The following is a 20,700-nucleotide window of genomic DNA, read 5'->3' as shown; positions in this document are numbered from 1 at the left end:
CTTAAGGTCTGCAATAAAGATTGATGATGATGACATGATTGTGCGTGCTGCTGGTCCACTAATAGTACTAACCTTTAACAGTTAATTTTACTCATTTTCATTAATAACTAGTTTCTATGTAACTGTTTTTATATTGTTTTACTTTCTTTTTTATTCAAGAAAATGTTTATTTATTTATCTTATTTTATTATTATTTTTTAAAAAAGGACCTTATCTTCACCATACCTGGTTGTCCAAATTAGGCATAATAATGTATTAATTCCACGACTGTATATAGCGGTATCGGTTGATATCGATATCGGTAATTAAGAGTTGGACAATATTGGATATTGTCGGACATCCCTGGTTACAAATGTTTAAAAAAAACAAAAAAACATGCTACAAACTAGTACTAGTTTGTTTTTTGCCCTAAAATAAAGCTGAAAACACACTAAAAAATCAAATAAAATAATAGCATGTATTTTTGTAGGCGGAACATTTAATTCTATGTTGTTTTCAACCCGGACACATTTGTTGACGTGACGTCAATGTCACATAAACTCTGTATATCAGTATTGACCTCACTTATCTAGTCTACTTGACTGTTTTTGTTTCTTACTAGTTTCAAAATTATTGTGTATTTTTCTTCAAAAACGTCTTTAATTTTGGTTCTTTGGAGCCACTTGAATTCGCGGCCTGGATCCAAAAGGAGGACAAGATGCGCCTCACGTTGCAAATGTTGATCTCCCATGGCCGAGTGGGCAGACAAATGGGGATGGGGCCCAAATCCCGCATGGACATTCTGCGGAACATCCTGACGGGGTTGGTCCGGCATGAGAGGATAGAAACCACGGCGGCCCGGGCCGATGAAGTCCGCTTCTACGCCGAGAAGGTGACGGTGGCTAAGCTAACTATGCTAATGTAGCTATCTCATGGCTCTCAATGTTGACAACATTGTTTACTTTTATATTTGGACTTCCTTCAAACATTTGTTGTCAACTAACTACGGGACTACTTGGTTAGTGGATTGATTTACTTACCCAAATACTTCAAAAATCATCCATTTGTAGTAGGGCTGCAACAACTAATCGATTATAAAAATAGTTGGCGATTAATTTAGTCATCGATTCTTTGGATCAATGCTATGCGCATGCGCAGAGGCAATTTTATTTGTTTATATAAACCTTTATTTATAAACTGCAACATGTACAAACAGCTGAGAAACAATAATCAAAATAAGTATGGTGCCAGTATGCTGTTTTTTTCAATAAAATACTGGAAAGGATAGAAATGTAGTTTGTCTCTTATCTGATTATTAATCGATTAATCGACAATCAAACTAATCGTTAGTTGCAGCCCTAATTTGTAATATGTGCATGGAGCAAAATTTATAACAGTTGATAATAGCATGTTTTGGCCACTTAAGGACACCGTACAAAGCGTCGAAATAAAGAACAAATATAAAAACTTATTTTGAATTGTATCTTATCATTCACAATCAATATGCAAGACAAGAACATGTTTTTCTTTTGTTATGCATTCTAAATCGTAAATAAATGCCAGCAAACGTCAGCTAACAGTGGTGCAAATGAGAGTCGCTCTATTCCGCCTATAAAGTGTTGTAAAAACATATTAAACCCTCCATTGTTTTATTTACACGCTGTAAGTATATAAAATGTAACAGGCACTAAAATGATCCACTTCAAGAAACTCTTCAAACTTAAAGTGTTTACAAAGTACAAAGAAGAAGAACCATGATAAACATTCTGAATTTATTTTTTCATCCATTCATTTACTAGATAATCCAGTGTTTCCCATAAACTGCCAAGATACCTATGGCGATGGGGGCGTGGCTATGGGCGTGGTCACCATGACATCATCGAGTAATTTGCATAATGTTCTACAATGATTTGATTTTCTCTAAAAAGGCTCAAAAAATGTATACTTACTAATTAATAATAACAGTTTTGTTTTAAACGTCCATCCATCCATCCATTTTACAATATAATTACAACACTTTATGTACATATTTATATACAGATTTGAACAATAAGTTATTCACTGAAATATATTTATTAATTGTGGTTCTTACAAAAAATATCTTATAAAATATAAAAGCTAAAATGTCTCATAAAGCTCTGCCCCTTTAATTAGTGCATACTAAATAATTTAACTTTAGCCTACTACTACAACCATATTATTTACCAGCAACATAAAGTGAAACAGAGGCAGAGGTGTCCTGCCACAGTCAGTAACAAATAAACAGAAAACAGTAGTGGTGGTAGATAGACACAGAGCTTCATCAAACATCTGATCCACTGAACAAAGAGCTCCAAAAATCTTGAACTTTAGACTGCCATCAGTTTTACTCCCTACACTTAACCATGTGTTTCCTACTGCCTGCAGACTTTGCACCCTTTGTTATATACACATGTTGTGTTTCTAATATAAATACATTTAATAAAGTCAAATACAAATAAGGCAACAAGAGAAGTATCCTACACTTCTCTTTTGTAAATTAAGTATGGGCATCTACATCAACTATATAATTTGCCTGAAGCTGGAGAGGACAAAAATATATATATTTTTTTATTTTTTTTTAATTTGTGGCGGACGTAATTCTTTCGTGGCGGGTCGCCACAAATAAATGAATGTGTGGGAAACCCTGTAATCTTACTCATCTCACCATATGAAATATAACTTACTTCACCAATTATTATTAATTTATTTTTTATTGTCATTACTTATGGAGTATATTGTGGATAAATTGAGAACAGGAAGTGAACTAAAGTTTTAGCAACTGCTAATGTAAAGGAAAAGGGGTAGGATTAAATAAGCTCTGCTTCTTCCTACTCCCTTTTGAATAGAGAATCTGGAAATTGTGATGTATCATGTTGTATGCTTGCATGTTCCAAATAAACTCTACTCAACATTCATAACAACATGCAGTATTTACGTATTTTGCTAATTTTAAGCAAATGGCGGCGTGGTGTGGCCAAAATGTTGGACACACCTTCTCATTCAATGCGTTTTCTTTACTTTCATGACTATTTACATTGTAGATTGTCACTGAAGGCATCAAAACTATGAATGAACACATGTGTAGTTATGTACTTAACAAAAAAAGGTGAAATAACTGAAAACATGTTTTATATTCTATTTTCTTCAAAATAGCCACCCTTTGCTCTGATTACTGCTTTGCACACTCTTGGCATTCTCTCCGTGAGCTTCAAGAGGTAGTCACCTGAAATGGTTTTCACTTCCCAGGTGTGCTTTATCAGGGTTGATTAGTGGAATTTCTTGCTTTATCAAAGGGGTTGGGAAGGTGTGTCCAAACTTTTGGCCTGTACTGTACATTTGGCTGATTGTGGTAAAAAAAAGAGTCAAATCAGTTAAAGATTCTGAGCAAAACATGCCAATCAGTATTGTAGTGTTTCAAACACATCCTATGTGGTGGAACTAATGAAAATGTGTTTGTTTCCCCAGCTGATTGACTACGCTAAAGCCGGAGACACGGATGAGAAGGCGATGAAAATGGCCACTTTCTGGCTGACTGTAAGTGCTGAAAGCTTCTTTTTGTCTTTCTCGAAAACAGCGATTCTCCAACTGTGCTACACGCCTAATTCCATCTAGTGCAGAGGTGTCAAAGTCGTTTCCCCCGAGGGCCACATCGCAGTTATGTTTGGCCCCAACAATGAATACTATTAATACACCATTTTTTTATGCATTTTATCAGTTGATTTTTTTTTTTTTTTATTAACTAAAATGCAAAAAAAAAAATATGGTAAGTTGCAATAATTTCACCTCAAAATGTAGTGTATATTACTGTAGATGTAAAAACAGTACTGCTGTTTTTATGGTAAAAAAAAAAAAAAAAAAGGCTGCTCAGTTACCAGAATTTTACTGTAGAATTTACATTAGTTTTTTTTTACTGTAAATAAAAAAAACCTGCAATTTTACAGTAAAATTTTGGCACCTGATCTGCCATTTTATTTATTTATTTACCGCAAATCAACTGTAGATTTTTCGGTGTATTACTGTAAATGCCAAAACGACACCAGTTTATTACAGTAAAAAAAAAAGTGCTGTTTTTTTTCATTGAGAAAAAATGCTGTAAAAACTACAGTAAATTTCAGTTTTACCATAAAATCTATTGCTACTTTTACATTGCACAATTTCACAGCTAACTTGCTTTGAAATCATTATTGAATTATATTTTATATAGTGAATTATATTTTTATATAGCGCTTTTCTCTAGTGACTCAAAGCACTTTACATAGTGAAACCCAATATCTAAGTTCCATTTAAACCAGTGTGGGCGGCACTGGGAGCAGGTGGGTCGAGTGTCTTGCCCAAGGACACAACGGCAGTGACTCGAAAGCCTGGAAATAATATGGATCAAAAAAGTACTGTAACTTTTCTTACTAAATGTATTCTTTCCTTCTATTTTGGGAGAAACAAATAAACGTACTCCCATGTAATCGCAAATTATGTTAACTTAAATATTGTCTAATTATGCAAAAATATATTGTCAAACATTCAAACTATTTTTTAAATAGAAATAAATACTAATAATTAGAGATGTCCGATAATATCGGCCGATAAATGCTTTAAAATGTAATATCGGAAATTATCGGTATCGTTTTTTTTATTATCTGTATCGTTTTTTGTTTTTTATTAAATCAACATAAAAAACACAAGATACACTTACAATTATTGCACCAACCCAAAAAACCTCCCTCCCCCATTCACACAAAAGGGTTGTTTCCTTCTGTTATTAATATTGTGGTTCCTACATTATATATCAATACAGTCTGCAAGGGATACAGTCCGTAAGCACACATGATTGTGCGTGCTGCTGGTCCAGTAATAGTACTAACCTTTAACAGCTAATTTTACTCATTTTTATTAATTACTAGTTTCTATGTAACTGATTTTATATTGTTTTACTTTCTTTTTTATTCAAGAAAATGTTTTTAATTTATTTATCTTATTTTATTTTATTAATTTTTTTTTAAAAAAGGACCTTATCTTCACCATACCTGGTTGTCCAAATTAGGCACAATAATGTGTTAATTCCACAACTGTATATGTTGATATCGGTATCGGTAATTAAAGAGTTGGACAATATCGGATATCAGCAAAAAGCCATTATCGGACATCCCTACTAATAATTGGGGCAGTATAGCTCGGTTGGTAGAGTGGCCGTGCCAGCAACTTGAGAGTTCCAGGTTCGATCCCCGCTTCCGCCATCCTTGTCACTGCCGTTGTGTCCTTGGGCAAGACACTTTACCCACCCACACTGGTTTAAATGTAACTTAGATATTGGGTGTCACTAAGTAAAGCGCTATATAAATATAATTCACTTCACTAGGATGGCAGAAGCGGGGATCGAACCTGGAACCCTCAAGTTGCTGGCACGGCCACGCTACCAACCGAGCTACACCGCCCCAATTATTAGTATTTATTTCTATTTAAAAAATAGTTTGAATGTTTGACAATATATTTTTGCATAATTAGGACAATATTTAAGTTAACATAATTTGCGATTACATGGGAGTACGTTTATTTGTTTCTCCCAAAATAGAAAGAAAGAATAGTTCCAATATTTTTTTGATCCATATTATTTCCAGGCTTTTGAGGGCCAAATAAAATGAAGTGGCGGGCCACATCTGGCCTTGAGTTTGACACATGTGATGTAGTGGTACGCCAAATAATCACTTGATTAAAGTATTGTTATTTTCCTATAGTTAAACACTGTCCTGTTACAGTGGCCAAAAATATTAAATATACTTGTTAAAATAAACCTTTGGCTTGTTTTTAATGAATACTTAGGCCTACTACGCTGCTGTATTTTAATGTTGGTCATTATGGTGGCGCTCTAACGCAACGTTTGATTTTTCACCACCTGTGCAGGAGAAGGATCTGGTCCCCAAGCTCTTCAAAGTCCTCGCTCCGCGGTTCGAGCCCCACAGCAGCGCCTACACGCGCATGGCTCGCATCCCCAACAGACAGAACCTGGACCGGGCCCGCATGGCCGTGCTGGAGTACAAAGGCAACCCTTTACCTCCTCTTTACCCCGTCAAGAAAAGGAACGAACTGACTCTCGTCAACCAGCTGCTCAGAGCCTACAAGGAGGAGAAGGCACAGTCAGCAGCAAATCCTCACTAATTCTTCCATAGAACTACCAAAACGTGAGCGGACTATTACACACATTAACAAATATCTCCTTGTCATTGTCTCCGTATTTTGCCAAACCTTGGTGAAAACCTGATCAGGAATAAAAGCAGGAAAAGGAAACTTGCTTGCTTCGTCCTCACGGTGGCGCCAAAAGTCCTGAACCACCTGAAATGTGTTTTCTTAAAAGAATTACCACAAAGAAGGCTTGCCCAAGACTAGCGTTTCAGAAAAATGTCATCAAATGATATTTTTATTAACCTAAACTACCGTATTTTCCTGAGTATAAGTCGCACCGGCCGAAAATGCGTAATAAAGAAGGAAAAAAACATACATAAGTCGCATTTTTTGGGGGAATATATTTGGTAAAAGCCAACACCAAGAATAGACATTTGAAAGGCAATTTAAAATAAATAAAGGCTGAATAAGTGTACGTTATATGAGGCATAAATAACCAACTGGTATGTTAACGTAACATATAATGGTAAGAGTCATTCAAATAACTATAACATATAGAACATGCTATACGTTTACCAAACAATCTGTCACTCCTAATCACTAAATCCCATACGTCTAGTCGAGGGGTCGGGAACCTTTTTGGCCGAGAGAGCCATGAAAGCCAAATATTTTAAAATGTATTTCCGTGAGAGCCATATCATATATTTTAACACTGAATACAACTAAATGCGAGCATTTTTAAGTAAGACCAACATTTTATATTATAATACATCTCTTATTCTTTTTAATAACATTGTTATTCTGAAGCTAACCAATAATAAGGAAAATACTTTTTACCATTAATGCGACTTCTTGAACAGGTGCGGTAGAAAACGGATGGATGGATTAAAATGCATGAGAATGTTTTATATTTTGAACGTTATTTTTAACACTGTGATTGCCAGCGGAATTATGTATTACTTATCGTGTTAAGCAACATCGGCTAAGATTTATCTGAGAGCCGGATGCAGTCATCAAAAGAGCCACATCTGGCTCGAGAGCCATAGGTTCCCTACCCCTGGTCTAATCTCTTACATAGACTTAGACTTAGACAAACTTTAATGATCCACAAGGGAAATTTTTCAACACAGTAGGTCAGTTACAAGGATGGAAAGGACAATGCAGGTATAAATAGACTAATATAGCTATAAAAAAATCTTAACATATATACGAATATATACATATGTGTAGAGAGTAATTTATATACAGATATATTATATTGTCTATAACATATATACAGTATAAACCAATGACCATGTACAATATTACAGTATATACAGTCTAAATGACAGCAGCAGCATAAAATAGAGAGTAGGTCCAGCAGGAAATAGAAAATAGACATTATAAACAAAGAGAAGTAGCTAACATGTCAGGTGTCATGAATGAGCTAAATAATATTATTTGTTTTTTTGCGGTAATGTGTTAATAATTTCACACATAAGTCGCTCCTGAGTATAAGTCGCACCCCCCGCCAAACTATGAAAAAAACTGCGACTTATAGTCCGAAAAATACGGTTCATTGAAAAATATTTTTTGTCCCTTTTTTTTTCTTCCATTGGACAGGAGTGTTTTAGATGCCTTAATGCAGTTATAATCATATAGTGGGGCGGGAAACCATGCCACCCATGTGACACAGGTGGACGTGCTTTATCAGTATCACGCGTCAAACCCCGCTTCGAGAGGCTGTGCTCATTGCATCCTGACTTCATTTTCAATAAAAAATAAAATCATCACATTGTTTTTTCCATTGTTTTCTATATAATGCTTGTGATAGAGTACCGTATTTTTCGGACTATAAGTCGCAGTTTTTTTCATAGTTTGGCCGGGGGTGCGACTTATACTCCGGAGCGATTCATGTGTGAAATTATTAACACATTACCGTAAAATATCAAATAATATTATTTAGCTCATTCACGTAAGAGACTAAACGTATAAGATTTCATGGGATTTAGCGATTAGGAGTGACAGATTGTTTGGTAAACGTATAGCATGTTCTATATGTTATAGTTATTTGAATGACTCTTACCATAATATGTTACGTTAACATACCAGTTGGTTATTTATGCCTCATATAACATACACTTATTCAGCCTGTTGTTCACTATTCTTTATTTATTTTAAATTGCCTTTCAAATGTCTATTCTTGGTGTTGGCTTTTATCAAATACATTTTCCCCTAAAAATGCGACTTATACTCCAGTGCGACTTATATGGTTTTTTCCTTCTTTAGTATGCATTTTCGGCCGGTGCGACTTATACTCCGAAAAATACGGTAGGTTACTCTGGATGCGCAATGCTTGTCTGATATCTTCTTAGAACAAGGAGGGCACAGAGAGGCTTTCAGGCACTCTTTAATGGTGAAGTTGAACATGTGTGGTATAGGTGTGTGTGTGTGTGGTCTAAAGGGAACACATACAAAGAATGATTAGGGTACATTTAGGCAATATAATATAACAGGATATGTATAATATATTATATAATATACTCTATAATGTGTTATAAAACAAATATACATGGCCTATTAAAGCAGTCCATTAGAGATGAATGGAGAATAAGATTGATTGAGACAGCGCTTTAAACATGGTCTGTGTCGCCCTCTAGTGGTAGAATAGGGTAACTACTGTGTAACAAGAAGTATAAACAGCGCGAAAGTTGAGCTGGCGAATTATATCGTCCAGCAGAAACATTGTTGCAAACAAACACTCGGTTAAGGCTACATCTAACACATTATAGGCATTTTCACATTAATAACCGTGCTATATTCGACGTATACTTACATTTTAGTCAGGAGCGCACACACTGCTATTTACACAATCAACCAAGAGCCCATATTACGCTGAAACGCTACAAACAGGAAATGACGTCTCAGACTAGATCGCCAAATTAAGAGCATAGGAAATCTAACATCTCAAAAACAGCGTCAGAATAAGATAAGACTAAAACACTTTCTGACAATGGTTATAAAGTAAAGTTGCTGATCATTTTTTATTGAGTTTATTTACCGTCATGCTGATTTTCAGTATCAAATGGTTCAAAAATTTGTATTTTAAATAATTTATTTTGAGCAAAATGTAGCACTATTTTTTTGTTACAGACTAAAACTATTTTATTCTTTATTGTGAATTGAGCTTCATATTTTTTTGTTTTCCAATCAGAATCAGGGGGGGGGGGGGTTCTTCTTCTTCCTGGGGAGTGTAACAGAAAATAGAGAAAGAGAAAGTTCCTTTTTTAAACAATTTTTGAATTTACTGGGCAGTTTTCACAGTCAAAACCCATTTTTATTTATTACTGGTTGAGATGTTCCCATTTTTTGTATTTGTAATTTATTTGTAATTATTAAAACAAGATATAATATAGACATAATCTACATTGGACACACAATGTAGGAAAATAAGTTCCCCATTTTAAAGGTACTTTTTCTAGGATTAGTTCTTCATTCTATAAGAGTTGTTTCCACAATAATTGCAATTTCCAAACATGTTTTCCCATAAAAGTGAATAAATCTCCTACAAGGTTAAACTGTTAGCGTCATAAAACTTTTATTTACTCCAGGCGATGTGCTAATGTTCAAATGGTCATAAACAGATGAGTTAATCAGTCTAGCAAATACATGAAATATGATTAAAAATAAAAGTATTTACCCTTAAAAGTGGTTTTATACACGTAAAGGAGAAAAAACAGGTAACGTTTGTTGGAAAGCTTTTTGGTCTAGTCCAAGGGTGTCAAAAGTGCGGCCCGGGGGCCATTTTGTGGCCCGTAGCTCGAGATTTATTACCCAGCTGCATATTGTCAAAATAAAATCTGATTAAAAAAAAAAAAAAAGTAAAAATGTAAGAAAAAAAAAAGATCATATATTGAGAAAAAGGTGACATTTTAATACCCACACTTTGTCATCTACAGTACAACAAAGCTGACACAGCGTTGTGGTTAAATATATACATCTTCTGTTTTTAGCATTTATTCTTATCTTTACAACATAAATATCAAAATGGCCCCCGTATGTTTTGACTTTTCAGTATGCGGCCCTTAGTGGAATAAATTTGGACGCCCCTGATTATTATACCCCATGCCACAGGTGTCAAACTCAAGGCCCGGGGGGCCAGATGTGGCCTGCCACTTCATTTTATTTGGCCCTTGAAAGCCTGGAAATAATATTTCTCAATAAAGTACTGTAACTTTTCTTACTATGTAAAATGTATTCTTTCTTTCCATTTTGGGAGAAAAAACAAAAAGTACTCCATGTAATCGCAAATTATGTTAACTAAAATATTGTCTAATTATGCAAAAATATATTATCGAACATTCAAACCATTTTTTAAGTAGAAATAAATACTAATAATAATGATTTCAAAGCAAGTTACCCATCAAATTGTGCAATGTAAAAGTAGCAATAGATTTCATGGTCAAATTGTGAAATTTACTGTGGTTTTTACAGCATTTTTCTCTGAATAAAAAAACTCATTTTTTTACTGTAACAAACTGTGGTGTAGTTTTGGCATTTACAGTAATACACCTAAAAATCTACAGTTGTTGATTTGCTGTAAAAAAAAACAAAAAAAAACCTGGCAGCTCAGGTGCCAAAATTTTACATTAAAATTGCATTTTTTTTTATTCACAGTAAAAAAAAAAAAAAAGTAGATTTTACAGTAAAATTCTAACAACTGAGCTGCCTTTTTTTTTTTTTTTTTTTTTTTACCATAAAAATAGCAGTACTGTTTTTCCATCTACAGTAATATACATTACATTTTGAGGTGAAATTATTGCAACTTGTATTTTTTTTACATTTTAGTTTAAAAAAAAATCTACAAATAAAATGCATTTAAAAAGAGTAGTATTCACTGCGATGTGGCCCTCTGGGGCCAAACGTAACTGCGATGTGGCCCTCTGAGAAAACAACTTTGACACCACTGCCCCATGCAATGAAGTTCCGTTTCCTGTTCACACTTTTCTTCTTTGCCATCACTCACCCGTCACACGCAAAAGTCCGAATGAAGCCAAAGAAAAAGCTAAACCTTTGTGAAGTCGATGCTTTTGGTGCTGAAATCCGGCAGGACCTGCGTGATGAAGAATTGGACACATTACAAAAGAAAAACCCCTAATCAAACACAAACAAGGAGGCAAATAATAAAAGATGTTCTTTTATTATCATTTTGGCAAAAAGATGTGTATCTACAGCATATTTGACAGCCATAAAATGCATTGAAACAGTGCTTCAGTGATGTGCTCTTTAACGCCTCGCTTGGAAGAAGCTTACAAAGCTGTGCTCTTCTCTGTCATGCATCATTAACCCTCTCCTCGTCCTTGTATTTCTACCCTTCTTGAGACACCAACAAGGAAAAGTAGCTTCTATATGAGGACCGGTGAACAAGCTAGGACATAAATCATGGTCCCAATACAGGAAAACCATTGCATCTAATAGAGAATGTCTCATTGGCACCCCTGGTGGTGAAATCTAGCAAAATTAGGGGGGTCCCAAAAAGGAGTTATTTTTCAAATTGACTGTCGGTTTTAAAAGTGCTCCCCCTCTGGTCAACATATGAAATAAGTGTGTGTACAAATTTGAAGTATGCCCCCTCTGGCCAACATATGTAATAAGTGTGTAAGAAATTGAAATGCGCTCCCTTTGGCCAAAATAATACAAAAAATTAAATAAATATGTACCGTATTTTCCAGACTATAAGGCACATTTTCCCCCCTCAAAACTCGACAGTGCGCCTAATGTACCGAATAATTCTGGTTTTCCTTACCGACCTCGAAGCTATTTTATTTGGTACATGGTGTAATGATAAGTGTGACCAGTAGATGGCAGTCACACATAAGAGATACGTGTCGACTGCAATATGATGGCAATATGACTCAAGTAAACACCAACATTTTATATGTTCCATTGAAAGTATAGAACATTACACTCGGCGCTCAAAAATCTATCGAAACATTTTAGTAGGACTTTGGTAAGCTATGAAGCCGCACCGCTTGATGGATTGTACTGTGCTTCAACATACCAGTATTATTATGGTGTGTGTATAAGGTAAGACATATTAAAGACATATTATCTGGAGTTTTGTTTCGCAATATTATGCAAAAGCAACTTTTCTTACCGTCTGGTACCTGCTGATCTGTATTTGGGATCTGCATAAGTCCTGAAAATTTGCGTGCGTCCGCCTTTGTGGTCGATAAGCTTCTTCTTTTTCTCTATCTTCTTGTTATGGGACATTCATCCTCCGATGTTGCCATTTCTAATATAAAGTAGTGTAAAGTTCTTACTTATATCTGTCAGTAAACTCGCCATGAAAACGTTAAAACATACCGGTGTAGTGAGTTGACATTATTCACCCAAGGAACTTTAGTTATTAGAGGTTTTTCACGGTACACATTTCCGGTGGTGTTGTTTCCGGATGAGGAGATGCTGCTCCGTTATTGATTGAAGTAAAGTGTGTATGTCATTAAAACAGTTAGCTCCATCTTTTGACACTTCTTCCACTCCCGTCCTTGCACGCTACACCGCTACAACAAAGATGACGGGGAGAAGACGCTGTCGAAGGTGAGCCACGTAAATAAGACCGCCCACAAAACGGCGCATCCTGAAGCGACCGTCAGAAAGCGACTTGAAGATATGCAAAACATAATCCATGCAACATTTTGACCAAAGAACTACCATTACATGTTATGTAGACCACAAGGAAGTGTTTTACATTTAGAAAAAAATCATAATAATATGACTCGTTTAATGCGCCTTATAATCCGCTGCACATTTTGTTTGAAAATAGACCTGAATAGACCCGCTCATCGGCAGTGCGCCTTATATTCAGGTGCGCCCTATGGTCCAGAAAATATGGTAATATACACTACCGTTCAAAAGTTTGGGGTCCCATTGAAATGTCCTTATTTTTGAAGGAAAAGCACTGTACTTTTCAATGAAGATAACTTTAAACTAGTCTTAACTTGAAAGAAATACACTCTATACATTGCTAATGTGGTAAATGACTATTCTAGCGGCAAATGTCTGCTTTTTGGTGCAATATCTACATAGGCCCATTTCCAGCAACTATCACTCCAGTGTTCTAATGGTACAATGTGTTTGCTCATTGGCTCAGAAGGCTAATTGGTGATTAGAAAACCCTTGTGCAATCATGTTCACACATCTGAAAACACTTTAGCTCGTTACAGAAGCTACAAAACTGACCTTCCTTGGAGCAGGTTGAGTTTCTGGAGCATCACATTTGTGGGGTCAATTAAACGCTCAGAAAAAGAGAACTTCCATCTGAAACTCGACAGTCTATTCTTGTTCTTAGAAATGAAGGCTATTCCACTAAATTGTTTGGGTGACCCCAAACTTTTGAACGGTAGTGTATGGTAATTTTAAATAAATACAGTATATAGAGACATACTGTAATAACTTGAAGTAAATAATGAAGACTAAAAACTAGGGATGTCCGATAATATCAGCCTGCCGATATTATCAGCCGATAAATGCGTTAAAATGTAATATCGGAAATTATCGGTATCGGTTTTTTTTATTATCTGTATCGGGTTTTTTTTTTGTTTTTTTTATTAAATCAACATAAAAAACACAAGATACACTTACAATTAGTGCACCAACCCAAAAAAACCTCCCTCCCCCCATTTCTTTCTGTTATCAATATTCTGCTTCCTACATTATATATCAATATATATCAATACAGTCTGCAAGGGATACAGTCCGTAAGCACACATGATTGTGCGTGCTGCTGCTCCACTAATAATACTAACCTTTAACAGTTAATTTTACTCATTTTCATTAATTACTAGTTTCTATGTAACTGTTTTTATATTGTTTTACTTTCTTTTTTATTCAAGAAAATGTTTTTAATTTATTTATCTTATTTTATTATTATTTTTTTTTAAGTACCTTATCTTAACCATACCTGGTTGTCCAAATTAGGCATAATAATGTGTTGATTCCACGACTGTATATATCGGTTGATATCGGTATCGGTTGATATCGGTATCTGTAATTAAAGAGTTGGACAATATCGGCAAAAAGCCCTTATCGGACATCCCTACTAAAAACCAATTGCAAACAAAAAAGCTTACCTTTTTTTCATATATGCATAGTATGTATATATTATGGGCAGCACGGTGGGATAGGGGTTAGTGCGTCTGCCTCACAATACGAAGGTCCTGGGTTCGATCCTGCGCTCGGGATCTTTCTGTGTGGAGTTTGCATGTTCTCCCCCGTGACTGCGTGGGTTCCCTCCGGGTACTCCGGCTTCCTCCCACCTCCAAAGACATGCACCTGGGGATAGGCCCCTCCCACTTCCAAAGACATGCACCTGGGGATAGGTTGATTGGCAACACTAAATTGGCCCTAATGTGTGAATGTTGTCTGTCTGTGTTGGCCCTGCCATGAGGTGGCGACTTGTCCAGGGTGTACCCCGCCTTCCGCCCGAATGCAGCCGAGATAGGCTCCAGCACGCCCCGCGACCCCGAAAGGGACAAGCGGTAGAAAATGGATGGATGGATGTATATATTATTAATGTTGTAAATACAAATGTGGTGGTCCTAAAGAGGAGGTCTCAAGAAGGTAAGAAACACAAGAATGTGTGGTCGTGCACACAGTGGCAGCAGGGGAGGAGGCTGCGTTGATGGCAACATTAGACAAAAGGTACATCATCATCGGGGCGAGCCTTCATTCAAGTATCACTTTGGGTCCCATCATGAAGGAGCGGGGTGTCCAAAACTTACATTTTGTACATGAAACAATCCAGTGGAGGTCAACGTGTCAGCTTTGTGTTATATCTTTCTGCTCCGCCGCGCTCCCAGTCTGTGGAACGCTCTCCCTGACCACCTGAGGGCACCACAGACTGTGGAGGCTTTTAAAAAAAGGCTTAAAAACCCTTATTTAAAAAAAAGCCTTTTTTTAGATACTGTATATGCATACTAGTTTTAGCTATTTGGCTGGTCTAGTTTTTATTTTTATTTATTTTTTATCATATTTTTAATACACTGTAGCACTTTGAGGTTGTTTACTCAATGTAAAGTGCGTTTTACAAATCTATTATTATCATTATCTGACTAAGTGTAATATCCATCTCATTTTTACGATATACCCACGAAAAAGGACCGACTTTGGACACCCCTAACGTAATGACTGCACGCGCTCTAACACGACCATCACTTCATCACACAAGGCTGTGTTACCGCAGCTTTGCTCACTCTGTGGCTTATTTGGAATCTCTGTCCATTTTTTTTTTTTTTTACAATGAAAGGTGGCTGCTGTCATTAACAACTGGCGGGGGTAGCGACCACATTGGAGTGTATTTACATGTTTCACCTGGAGGTGACATCATCACAAATGGACAAGACGGGAACATTAAAAGTGCTCCATGCAGGACACAACATTTTATTATTTTTTTTACCAGCTGTTGCAGCTTCATGTGGGGGTTTGCAAATACTTAAGTTGGGTTTTAAATGTGAGACCGGGTCCTCCAAGACATATAAAAGACATTCTAAAACTAGGTAAGGTTGTATTTTAGCCTCATTCCTGTGAGAATCCTGCGTGCGACTGACACATCGAAGGGGAAGTGCACTTTTTTTTTCTTTTTTGCCTATAATTCACAATCTTAATGAGAGACAAAAACACTTTTTAAATTTTTTTTTATGCATTCTAACTTGTAAATAAAAGTCATCTTACAATGGAGTCTACCCATAAAGTCCTGTAAATAATCCAAAAACCGCCAACATCATTTCATTTATATTGACCTGAATATTAACCAAGTATTAGCGACATTAAAGTTAAAAGTTAAAGTCCCAAAGATTGTCACACACACACTGGGTGTGGGGAAATTATCCTCTGAATTTGAGGGGAGCAGTGAGCAGCAGCGGTGGCCACGCCCGGGAATCATTTGGTGATTATATATATATATTGTTACTATAAGGGCTAACGTTAAGAGTCAAAGCACATGAAAGTTTATTATACATTATAAACATACCTCTCACCTGTATAGTAAAAGGATAAGGACATAATCCAACAAGTCGGTCAACTTTGACAGCCAATTTAGACAAAATGGCAAAAAAACCACTTGTTTCACCCCTTTTTTTCTCCGCGAGGACTATGAGTCATTCTTCACATAAACAGGAATATATAAACATCCCAGGAGTCGGAATCGCAGTGACAGCAGACGTTGTACAGTAAGTGATGTTTTATTATGTTCATAGTGTGTACGATACATCTTGTTCAGCACTTAGCAATACTGCTTCGTGATCCTCCGTGTTTCACTAAACTTGGATCTGTTTAGCACTTGTAAAACTTGTAAGTCGTCCTCTTTATGTTCGGCCTCAAAAATAAACGTTTTGGATCCTCATTTTGTCCCAAAGTACACAGTGATGGCTCTCATTTAGTCTGCCATGATTAGTAGTGTTGGTGTTGGAGGGAAAAGGGATTATTACGTCGCCATATGCTGAAAATGAGCAAAATAGGTAAATATGACATGTTATTATGAATGTGCCTGTTACCACATTACATGTATACTTAGAACATGTATTGATGGAGGTGTTTGTAGGCCTGGGACGATAACAAATTTGACTTAACGATGTACTGACCCTACAAATGATTTCCGATAAACTATATTAATGCCACTATTTTTATGAGACCAAATTAACCATTGATGTAATGATAACAAACAATAATAATGCACGCATATATTATCAAATCCAAAAAAACCTATATTTCTCGTATTTTTTAACATTGTAATTGGACTTTTTTAAAATTTTAAATCTCCAAGTTAAATAAAACAAACATTATACCAATAAAATATACTTTGTCTGTTTGTAAAGTTTTGCACTTTAAACAGGAATATATAAACATCCCAGCAGTCGGAATCGCAGTGACTGCAGACATCGTACAGTAAGTGATGTTTTATTATGCGTGTTGGCTCCCGTGAAGTCCGCATGAGTCGTAATCAGTGATGTTAAAGAAGGAAAAAGCAAAAGTCGTGACGCATTTGTGAAATAAACGCACTGCCGCATTCTTAAAATGGGCAAAATACTTAAATATTACATGTCGTTATGAATGTGCCTGTAAATACACGACATATATACTTACAGCATGTATATACAACTTGTGTTATTTTCAAGCGCTTCGAAGGCAGAATAGAGAGAGTCCTATTGGCTACTTTGTGAGCAGACTTGATGGCGTTTATTTACGAGTTAGAATGCATCAAAAAATGTGTGTGCTTGTTTCACATAAGGATTGTGAAAGACAGGCACAATTCCAAAAAAAAGGAGCAGTTCCCTATTAAAAAGGCTTAGTGGCCACAAGCGTGGACAGCACTTTTTAGCTCTTATTTCCAAAATTGTGTACACTACTGAATTGGGGTCTTATGGCCACTTATGTGGACACTTACGCTGCCATCTGGTGGTGTCAGAAGAGTATAACATACAATGGAATTTGGGAAAAAAAAAAGTGTAAAAATAAGAAGTAGCATGTCACTACACATGAAGTACACGTTTGTGTACTTATGGACTAAAGTACATCATATCAAAAGATGATTCTTAGTTTTTATTCTAGTTAGGGTCCAATAAGCCCAAATAGCAAAGAGAAATTAAAAAAAAAAAGCATGTAAACAAAAAGCTTGAGCCTTAAGAGGTTGAGGAGTGGAACTATCCAGGACTAGCTGCAGTGTGCTCAAACAACCACCAGGTAGCATATGAGTAGATAATACTGTATCATCTCTTTCTCTGTGGACTTATCAGTTGCGCAGTACATTCTTCACTCGTGCTTTGAATGAAGGACGAGGCAAAAATCCAACCTTACATACTTCAAATGACACGCACTTGTAGGCCATACAATCTCTTATTTCAATTAGGTTTGTCCAAAAAAATAATATTTGTTTTTAGGTCACATTTTCTGACGCTACGCTCGCTAACGTTGTGCTCGGATTGAAACACTTTTAATCACTAAAACTGTATCTTTAAAGGCCTACTGAAATGATTTTTTAAAATTTAAACGGGAATAGCAGATCCATTCTATGTGTCATACTTGATCATTTCGCGATATTGCCATATTTTTGCTGAAAGGATTTAATAGAGAAAATCGACGATAAAGTTCGCAACTTTTGCTCGCTGATAAAAAAAAGCCTTGCCTGTAGCGGAAGTAGCGTGACGTCACAGGAGCTAGGATTCCTCACAATTCCCCGTTGTTTACAATGGAGCGAGAGAGATTCGGACCGAGAAAGTGATGATTACCCCATTAATTTGAGCGAGGATGAAAGATTCGTAGATGAGGAACGTTACAGTGAAGGACTTGAGAGGCAGTGATGGACGTATCTTTTTTCGCTCTGACCGTAACTTAGGTACAAGCTGGCTCATTGGATTCCACACTCTCTCCTTTTTCTATTGTAGATCACGGATTTGTATTTTAAACCACCTGGGATACTATATCCTCTTGAAAATGAGAGTCGAGAACGCGAAATGGACATTCAGTGCCTTTTATCTCCACGACAATACATCAGCGAAATGCTTTAGCTACGAGCTAACGTGATAGCATCGTGCTTTAACTGCATATAGAAACAAAAAAATAAAGGATAGAAGGAAGGATAGATAGAAAATCAACAATACTATTAAACCGTGGACATGTAAATACACGGTTAATGCTTTCCAGGCTGGCGAAGGTTAACAATGCTGTGCTAACGACGCCATTGAAGCTAACTTAGCAACTTAGCAACGGGACCTCACAGAGCTATGCTAAAAACATTAGCTCTCCACCTACGCCAGCCAGCCCTCATCTACTCATCAACACCCGTGCTCACCTGCGTTCCAGCGATCGGCAGAAGGACGAAGGACTTCACCCGATGCGTTTGGCGGCCCGGAGACGTAGGAAGTCAAGGTGAGGTCGGCGGCTAGCGCGGCTAGCGCTCCAACAAAGTCCTCCTGGTTGTGTTGCTGTAGTCCGCTGCTAATACACTGATCCCACCTACAACTGTCTTCTTTGCAGCCTTCATTGTTCATTAAACAAATTGCAAAAGATGTCCAGAATACTGTGGAATTATGAAATGAAAACAGAGCTTTTTGTATAGGATTCTACGGGGTACCATAACTTCCGTTACTCGGACTTCGTCACGCGCATACGTCATCATACCGCGACGTTTCAGCCGGATATTTCCCGGGAAGTTTTAAATGTCACTTTATAAGTTAACCCGGCCGTATTGGCATGTGTTGCAATGTTAAGATTTCATCATTGATATATAAACTATCAGACTGCGTGGTCGCTAGTAGTAGGTTTCAGTAGGCCTTTAAGGGTTTTTTTTTCTATTTAAAAAAAATTAAGCGCCACTTGTGGGGAAAAAATGACATCGTCAGTTTGGGGCTATTAGCTAATGTTAGCTAGTTAGTGAGAGGATAAATGCTCAAATGAAGGCTTCATGATTTGATTCTTTGTGCTGTTACGCTTCAGTACATTCACCAACGTCTACACGCGGAAAAAGTGGCGTTCCAGATAGAATTGGTTTCATATTGTCAGTGTATGAATATTTATAGAATATCAGTAGGGCATGGAGCGACTTTATGGACAGATATTACAATACAAACATGCTTTTTTTTTTTTTTTTCAATTCTTAGTTCATTTTTGTTTTTCTTACACGTACCAGAAAGGACGTTTTACATTGACACATCCGGAATAACCGGCTGCGATGAAGGCGTGGAAGGATATAAATTAGCAAACATAACAGAATAAATATCTAAACAAGTGAAATGGGATGGCATTATTGTTGTCCTTGATGCTGACAGCACCGACTGGAAATGAAAAACGACACAGGGTGGGAGCTCTGTCCGTGTTTAAGCTATTTACAATCTGTGATGCCGGACTATCGTTCTATTGCTGCGACCGCGTCTCCCTCCACTGCTCACATATTTATTGCTGCTTCTTCGACACCCTCCATCAATCGGGATATTTCATGTAACGCACTTTTTTTTTTGTCTTTGTCCGTCTCTGCTGTCTTTTATTTTGTACTCACGCCATCTTGACCTTCATGTCGTCTCACGCCTTGGATCCAAACGCACCTCCTCCTCCCTGCATGCTGAAGTACTCGGTGAAGGACGGAAGGCGGACGGGGAGAGGGGGCGAGCGTGCGGCCAGGCGAGGTGGGACGGTTGGCGGCGGTGGTGGCGGCGGCAGCGGCAAAATGGCCGTCAGGTCAGCGGCGGCGGCGGTGGTGATGATCTTCTGCTCGCTGTTCCTCGGCACCTCTGGGACCTTCTTGGCGACCGTCTCCTCCACCGTCTTGACGGGATCCTGGGGATGAAGATGGCGCGTTATGATAAGTGACAACGCATGACACCAGATGACATCACACATTGTCACATGCCGCCACATGGAAAGATGACATCAAATGACCAGTGGCGTGTACAGTCCAGACTTTTTTTTCCCAGGGTTGGCACCAACGTTCCCTCTAAGTCAGGGGTGGGCAATTAATTTTTACCGGGGGCCGCATGAGCAACCCGAGCACTGCTGGAGGGCCACATCCACAATATTTCAATTACATTTTGCTCAATATTATTTTTGATATATACC

The 20,700-nt window shown here is 37.1% G+C and overlaps 2 protein-coding genes across 5 annotated transcripts in view; one reads left to right on the top strand and one right to left on the bottom strand.

Annotated features, from left to right (window-relative positions):
* The first annotated feature begins 494 nt into the window (after positions 1-494).
* Positions 495-7,962, top strand: mrpl17 (mitochondrial ribosomal protein L17). Its single transcript, XM_062063925.1, has 3 exons — positions 495-871; positions 3,466-3,534; positions 5,896-7,962. Exons 1-3 carry the CDS (start codon positions 698-700, stop codon positions 6,148-6,150), a joined length of 498 nt encoding a protein of 165 aa, XP_061919909.1. The 5' UTR covers positions 495-697; the 3' UTR covers positions 6,151-7,962.
* Positions 7,963-10,846: 2,884 nt separating this feature from the next.
* The window catches only part of LOC133660433 (hormone-sensitive lipase-like), a 242,021-nt gene continuing 232,167 nt past the window's right edge, over positions 10,847-20,700 (bottom strand). For 2 of the 4 annotated variants that reach the window (XM_062063930.1, XM_062063927.1), the window contains one exon: positions 18,877-20,421. In XM_062063930.1, the coding sequence (XP_061919914.1) occupies positions 20,167-20,421 (255 nt within the window). In that variant the 3' untranslated portion in view covers positions 18,877-20,166. Of the gene's footprint in view, positions 11,207-14,498; positions 16,592-18,876; positions 20,422-20,700 lie in introns of those variants that run through there. The other 2 variants (XM_062063928.1, XM_062063929.1) reach the window with 2 other exon arrangements.

Source organism: Entelurus aequoreus, linkage group LG11 (assembly GCF_033978785.1).
Source record: "Entelurus aequoreus isolate RoL-2023_Sb linkage group LG11, RoL_Eaeq_v1.1, whole genome shotgun sequence".
NCBI classification, from domain to species: Eukaryota; Metazoa; Chordata; class Actinopteri; order Syngnathiformes; family Syngnathidae; genus Entelurus; species Entelurus aequoreus.
This window is presented reverse-complemented; position numbering and strand designations above follow the sequence as displayed.